The following is a 7,685-nucleotide window of genomic DNA, read 5'->3' as shown; positions in this document are numbered from 1 at the left end:
ATAAGCATTCCAACCCCTATGATATGCAAATGAGTATGCAAATACATCACAAAGACCTAAATGCAACCTAAAATGATCATAATAAGCTAAAATATGAATCTAAAACTTATAAGATTCATCAGATATCAAGGTTCGGGACAGACTGTAAGGAACTGATTGCAATGATAAAAGACCCCCAAGCTTGGCCAAGCTTTGCGACGGAATTGGAGAGGATAGAAACGTTACATATATGCTTTCCGGACTTCAAAATCACGCAATCAGACTTCTGATTTTTTAGCTAAGACTGCTAGATATTTCCATAGGGAGTTGCATTTTATTGGTTGTTCTATTCCGGTTCGGTTATCCAGACCACCTCAAGTTTGAGTACTAGAATGGCCTTTTGACGTCAAAAAAAAAAATGAAGGGTAAAATACATTTATAACCCTTTGATTAAGTTTGACAAAAAAAACATATGGTTAACAAATCTAAACTTAAAACATCAACTCTAAACCCTAAATCATCAACTCTAAACCCTAAACCATGAAACGTCAACTCTAAACCATAAACCCCGAAACATCAACTCTAAACCCTAAACCCTAAACCTTCAAATCTAAATCCTAAAATATCAACTCTAAATCATAAACGTAAACCCTAAATCTAAACTTAAAACATCAACTTTAAACCCTAAATCATCAACTCTAAACCCTAAACCATGAAACATCAATTCTAAACTTTAAACCCCGAAACATCAACCCTAAACCCTAAACCCTAAGCCATCAAATCTAAACCCTAAAACATCAACTCTAAACCCTAAACGTAAACCTTAAACCCTAAACTTTCAGATCTAACCCTAAAACATCAATTCTAAGGCTTTAGGGTTTAGAGTTTAAGGTTTAGAGTTGAAGGTTTAGGGTTTTGGGTTTAGAGTTGATGTTTTAGGGTTTAGGGTTAATTTTTTAGGGTTTAGAGTTTGCTTTTTAGGGTTTAGGGTTTAATGTTGATAGTTTAGGGTTTAGGGTTTAGAGTTGAAGTTTAGGGTTTAGGGTTTAGTGTTGATGTTTTAGGGTTTAGAGTTGAAGGTTTAGGGTTTAGGGTTTTGAGTTGATGTTTCGGGGTTTAGGGTTTAGAGTTGATGTTTCAGGGTTTAGGGTTCATATTTCAAAAAAAAAATAGGGTTTAGGATTGATGGTTTAGGGTTTAAAGTTGAGTTTTAGGGTTTAGGGTTTGAATTTCGAAATAGTATAATTCGAAAAAAATTAATTTTTATTTTTTTTTATTTTTATTTATTTAAATATTTATTTATTATATATATAAAGAACAAAAGCATAAGAGTCTTTTGCCACTTAACGAAGAAGGTATTTTTGAAAATGTTCATTTAGTGGTGGTAAAAATGAAAAGTGCTAGCATGAAAATGGTAAACATATAATTTCTCCTTCAAAATATAACATATAAAAAAATCTATTTTTTTTATTATACGGTTAATGTGATTGTTTAATTTCTTTTAAATATTAATATAATTAAAAAGAAGGAGGGATGATACAAAAATTGTTATCAAATTTATATTATTCATAATCATTAATTGTCATATATATATATATGTTAATCAAAATAGGTAATTCCATAACTTTTATTTATGGAAATAATGGATAATATTATTTTGTACATTATTAATTAATTTTATAGTTAGTTTAATAAAAAGTATAATATATGTTTAGATGGACCAACCTATTTTTCTAAAAATTCTAAGAATCATCAAAACGATGACACGAGACAACGAACAAATGTTGTAACGTTTCTCGATTAATATATAAGGGATATAAGGGATGTCAACATTAATGCAAAGCTAATAAAACGTTTGGTTAACCAAAAACAAACCAAGAAAACTTTTATTTTTAATCTTCTTATCTCACATTGTTAGTCACATATTCAACACTTACATACTGGATATGATTGAAAGTGTAACATCAGTTGTAAATCTTTGACAAAGATTCATCAACTGAGTGATAAAAATGGAGGTGAGAAATTGAAGCCGTGAGTTAGTATATCCACTCATGCTAGCTAATATTTAAACGAGCTTTTAAACAAATTTGACAAACATCAGTTTATATATGGGCAGAGAACGTGCTTGAGGCTAGACACAAAGCCATTACTAGGACCCATTGCTACTTGGCCCATTTATAAAGACCAAGAAGCAAATGTTTTTAGTTCAAAGGGAAACTAAATAAACTGTGTTACAAAAGCTGCTGATTCTAGTGGGAAACAAACGGTAGAGATTCATTAATGCTGAGATCAGTACTCTTTCACGTGGTCCCATTCATCATCCTCAGTGTTCAGAGTCGTTGTGGTGAGCTCAGGAGTGCTGTATCCTGTTGATGAACCATTAACTCTAATCTGTTCAAAAAATAGAACTTGTACAATCACCCGCATCGGCAAACGCTCATTCTGCACTGCATGTTCACATGCTTCAGCTGAAAGTTTTCTACAGTCCATTAACCCGCAAACTCTCTTCTTCTCGCTTTTGCCAATCCCTGGATGTTCCTAAAACGTTACAAAAATCAAAATGGCTCAACAGAATTAAGAACTATTATGAAAGAACACAAGATTTTACCAAAGCACAGTTGGACTTTTAGCGACAACTCTTAGATTATCTAGTAGGTAGGTATTTATTATTTAATGAGTAGTAGGTTCAATTCTCGTTTGAAGAGATTTTCTATCTAAAGGAAAGCGAGTTTTAAATGGTTTGGCCATGTAGGTCCGTATATCCCTTAAAGTGAGGCCCAAACCAGAACCTCTTAGTTATTCAAAAAAAAAAAAACAGAGGATTTGCATATCTTATGTTACCTTAAGAAACATGTCGATGGCGCGGTATAACCCATCATGAGACTGTCTTGGGAAGCTAGAAACCGTTTCAGCGAGAGATATGAAGTTCTGGAGAAGGAGATTAGAGTCTCTAGACTTCTCAGCTAAGTACCCATCAACAAGCTTTGCAACAGATGCTTTTGGGTGAGTTTTTGGATCACGGTCCATAAACTCCTTGACTACGCTCTGCACCATATCTATATCAAACATTAAGATGTCACTCACTGCTGTCTCTTCAAGCTGCTCGCTGATCCGCTTCTTTAACGTCTCCTTCACGGTTTCTTCACATCCAAGAAAGACCGATGCTCGAAGCAGCTTACTCAAGAAACTAGAAGAAACGCTTCCTTTCTTATCCGGGAGAAGCTCTATGATGGATTCAGTCAATGATTTGTCAATAACTCTCACTGAGCCTTTGCTAAAACCACCTATTCTTCTTCTTGCATAAGCATGTAACGCTTCTCCAATGACTTCAATAGGCACTTTTCCTCTCGTCTTGATAGCTTCAATGGCTTGTTTATACAAATCGATATGAAGTTCACATAGATCTTCCACCCACCAGTCTCTCGGAACAGCTTTCTCATCAAGCTTCTTCTTCCTGTTGTAAGTGTAAGACCAATCGACTTTTGAGGTGTCTATGGAAGCCGTGTAAGCGACGGAGTCGAGACAACGCTTGACAAGCTTGAGGGTAAACTCATTAGAGTAGTTAGGAGAGAGATCCCTCGTGGTCTGGAAGACATTGATGGAATCTTTCCAGCTGCGGAAGATAGTCGAGTTCAAGAACACATCAATCTTGTAAACAAGATTGCTTTTCTCAAACGTTTCGTTCATCTCCAAGAACTCAGCTGCACAGCGAGCCGCAAACACGTTGTAAGCGTTTAAGGTCACGGTGATGCCGTAACAGAACTTGACGCAAACCTCAAAAGCAACAGAGCCACCAGGAATCTCTGATATGTTAATCTCATCAACTTGGTTCTTCTTCTCTTCATTTCTTGATGTTGCTATGAGTTTCTGGAGATATCCACTTTTGGAAAGCAATGGAAACTGAAAAAAGATGAAAACTGTTCTTTTTATGGTATCTGCTTTTTATTGTTTTTAATGTTTATAAGCTTATAAGAGTTGTTCTTTACCTTATGCAAATAAAACTTGATATTGCCGATGGTGACGATGAGCTCTGTTTCTAACTCAGTGGCTACATACCTAAGAGCAAGAAACCATCGTCTAAGTATCATCAAGAGAGAGAGAGAGAGAGAGAGAGAGAGAGAGAAGTGAGGATATGTTTATACATACCTAGCATCGTCTCCTTTTGACTGAACCGTATCAGGTTTGGATCCAAGTTTCATAAACTTCATTTTTTTTCTCTCTTTGAGCACTTGTTGAGTGCAAGAGTTTAAAGATCTTTAGCCCAAAAGAGAAACAAAGCTAAAGAGATCTATGCTCAAACTTTATTCTCAAGAAAGCTTAAGGAGCTAGTTTTGGAAGAAAAGAGTCACTTTAAAAGAAATATTGTTTATGGAGTTTTCACGTTGGAAACATACATATTAACATATATATAATATAGAAATTTTTTTAGAGATTCGCGACAACACACCCACCAACTGAAGGCTCGAACATCCAGATACCACGCTTGTCTCTTTTCCTTTTTCTAAGTGCTTCACACATTCACAGACAGAGAACACACATGAAGCTCCTCTTTTTTGTTGCCCGTTGTGTAATGTTTTTCTTTTCGATTATAATAGCCTAAAGATTCTGACTACAAGGAAAGACACAAAAAAAAAAACGAATCCAAAGGTTGCATCTTTGTAATTTTGATTTATGGGTGATGAATGCAAAAAGGTTGATTCTAAGCATTTCTCTCTGTAGCATCAGAGTTTCTTGGTAACATTTATTCAAAGGACAAAACGAATCAAATCTTTTTGTATGTTTTCTATAAAGATGGTTTAGTGTAGGCCTAACATCAGAGGCCAGAGATCGTTTCTCGATGACTCGATCGATACACAATAGAGATAACGTACTCGTAAGTTTCCCTGTTTTACTGAGGGATCAAAGAATGCTAAGAACATGATTATCGGGGGTTTTTAGGGTGGGGTTCTTAGCGTAATATAAGAACACGTATCTTAACTTTTAACTTAAAAGACGGGTTCTTATCGTAATATAATAAACTCATCCTAAGAACCCCCAATAATCATGCTCCGAAGGGTTTATGCAAGTGTAACCGAAAACCAACATGCAAGTGTTATTTGACTTATTGGTATTAGTGTTAAGCTTATTGTTCATAATGGTGACGTTTAATAGACTCAACTTTAATATTGCTGCCACATACAGTTGATACTGCTTCCGTCGTGGAATAGTAGCACATACAATGGTTTATCATTGCAATATATGGAAGCTTGGTATGCATCCTCTCACCCCTTTCCCTTTACAATATGTCTTGCATTGCAATGTTTATAGATTAATAATCATGTGTTGTCTGTCCCAGTCCCACATATACCGATATACGTATGTGTGAAATGCAACTTTTTCTCCTGTAGAGATAGTATTTTATATATTTCTCTTGCGTGATAAGAATATCTCGTCACCACCACCATGTCTTCTTTATTTCTTCTATTGTACCTGGAAAATGTTCTTGAGGAGTTTTACCAGTCAAAGTGATGAACAATACATCGTAAACTTCATATTGTGAAAGATTAACTTATTAAGTATTATGCAGAATAAGTGTGTTAGTTTCGAATTTTAGTTTACAAAAAAAAAAAAGAATAAGTGTGTTAGTGTAGAATCAGCCACATCTCCCTGCAATACATCGTAAACTTCATATTGTGAAAGACATTATACCTTACCAAAGTCGCCTTGAAAAATAAAATAACGGGTTTATATTAAAATGCTCATCAAACATTTTCAAGCTTGGGCCAGCCTACCTACAAATATTCAATTTGAGCCCAAATGGGAAATATAGGCTGACTGACACCCATTTGTAAAATACTTAGACAAAGACACAAAGCTAAAATTCTCCATATAACATTGAAAGTTCAAGAACTTCTAATGTTCGCAAGAAGATTATTAGAGTTAATACTCTACTAATAAAGAAGACCGCTGCCGACGTCAAAAAAAAAAAAAAAAAAAAAAAAAAAAAGAAGACCGCGCGCGCACTGCTTTATATCATCACTTGATCTATTATTGTCTTCTAATCATTTTTACTATACTATTTGTTGTTTTTATTTCATTTGTATTATTATGTATTTATATTAAGTTCTAATAATATAATAAAATTTTGGTCGTTAAAAAAAAAAACATTGAAAGTTCAAGTGTTATGTCAAAAAATTGGAAATATAAGAATTTCATAGTAGTGGATGAATTTTTTTCTTTTTTCATGGTAAATAAAAAAAAGTGTTTTTACATTATTAAATTGATTGCATTATTAAATTGATTTTTTCATATGAGTAATTGTTGACTTTTAGATATTTATATACTGTTATTTTGGATCTTTTCAAGAATTTAGGATACTTTGAATATTTTGAGTATTTTAAATACTTTGGATATTAAATATACAACTACTCAATATATTTAAAAATATAATTGTGATTCAGATATTTTGTTTGAAATATTTTGGTTTGGGTCGGATTTGGTTTTGGTTCTTTAAATACCATTTTTTTAATTTGATTCGGATTTGTATAAATTTTTTGGGTTGGGTTCAGTTCTATTTTTCAAGTAATTATGTTTAACTTACGTGATAAAAGACAATCGTCGAAAGTAGGCCTAGACATTTTGGGTATCGGTTCGGTTCGGATATTTTGGATTTCGGATAGTTTGGGTAGAGGGCTAGAGGATCCATTTACAACTTGCTTATTTTTGGTTCGGTTTGGTTCGGATAGTTTTGGGTTTGGTTCGGTTTGGATAGTAAAATTAGGAACCGGAAAATACCCGGAAAAAATTTGGTTCTCATTTGGATCCGGTTGGGTTCAGATAGTTCGGATATAGTTCAGATAATTCAGGTAAAATATCGGTTATTTAGGGTAAAATATCAAATAATTAAGATGATTTAGATATTTTTTTGGATATTTCGGATTACTTTGGATATTTCAGATAAAATTTTCCGGATAGTTTCAGATACTTTCGGGTAGTTCAGATATTTTATAATAATTTAGTTATCCTCAACTATTTTCAGATACTTTTGACAGATTTTTAAATTAAAATATATGTTTAGTTATGTTATATGTATATATAATTAATATTTTATATGTTCGGATATCCGTTCGGTTTTCGGTTCGGTTATTTCGGATATAGAAATATAAGAACCGTTCGAGTATTTGAGGGTATTGGTCCGGTTCCGGTTTCAGATATTTCGGTTCGGTTCTTCTGTTCCGGTTATTTTGCCCGGGCCTAGTCGAAACTTAGGCTGAGCGTATAGCTTACATGTCAGCTTTAAAAGTATACACTACTAACTTGGCTCTCGAAAAAAAAAGAGAAACGTTAATTTCATTATTATAGAAATGTTTCTATGAGATTCACCAACGAGTATCTAGTTAATTCTTTATGATCTTTATCCTTGTTTCTTCTTTCTTTTCTCTCTTTTTTTTTATATGAATAGAAGAGAGAGAGAAATCTTACTTGCACAAATTTGTTTTTGACGAGGATCTATGCCAAGTCTCAAGATGACGAAAATAAAGAGATTTGGTGTGATGTCATTATGAATAGAAGAGAAAGAAAAATCTTACTTACACAACTTGTCTTATGACGAGCATTATGAACCAATCTATGCTAAGTCTGAAGACGACAAAAATAAATAGATTTGGTACGAAGTTGTTTTGAATCCTTCAGTACCCAAACAAGCATAGGTGGCAATGGTGGATCAA

General features: G+C 33.6%; 1 protein-coding gene across 1 annotated transcript; it reads right to left on the bottom strand.

Moving 5' to 3' along the window:
• Positions 1-1,873: 1,873 nt before the first annotated feature.
• On the bottom strand, positions 1,874-4,426 carry LOC106395031 (BTB/POZ domain-containing protein NPY4). Its single transcript, XM_013835561.3, has 4 exons — positions 4,126-4,426; positions 3,966-4,035; positions 2,821-3,879; positions 1,874-2,517 (listed from the first exon to the last, which is right to left on the bottom strand). The coding sequence occupies exons 1-4, from the start codon at positions 4,185-4,187 to the stop codon at positions 2,269-2,271; spliced, it is 1,440 nt and encodes a 479-aa protein (XP_013691015.2). The 5' UTR covers positions 4,188-4,426; the 3' UTR covers positions 1,874-2,268.
• Between the last annotated feature and the right edge of the window lie 3,259 nt (positions 4,427-7,685).

This window comes from Brassica napus, chromosome C4 (genome assembly GCF_020379485.1).
Source record: "Brassica napus cultivar Da-Ae chromosome C4, Da-Ae, whole genome shotgun sequence".
NCBI lineage: Eukaryota > Viridiplantae > Streptophyta > Magnoliopsida > Brassicales > Brassicaceae > Brassica > Brassica napus.
Note: the sequence above shows the minus strand (reverse complement) of the source record. Positions and strands in the feature narration are given on the sequence as shown.

Coding starts and splice junctions, on each gene's coding strand:
- LOC106395031 (XM_013835561.3), bottom strand. CDS start 4,187: ATGAAGTTTATGAAACTTGGATCCAAACCTGATACGGTTCAGTCAAAA. Junction 3,880..3,965: donor TCAAGTTTTATTTGCATAAG/GTAAAGAACAAC, acceptor ATCTTTTTTCAG/TTTCCATTGCTTTCCAAAAG. Junction 2,518..2,820: donor CCATCGACATGTTTCTTAAG/GTAACATAAGAT, acceptor GTAACGTTTTAG/GAACATCCAGGGATTGGCAA.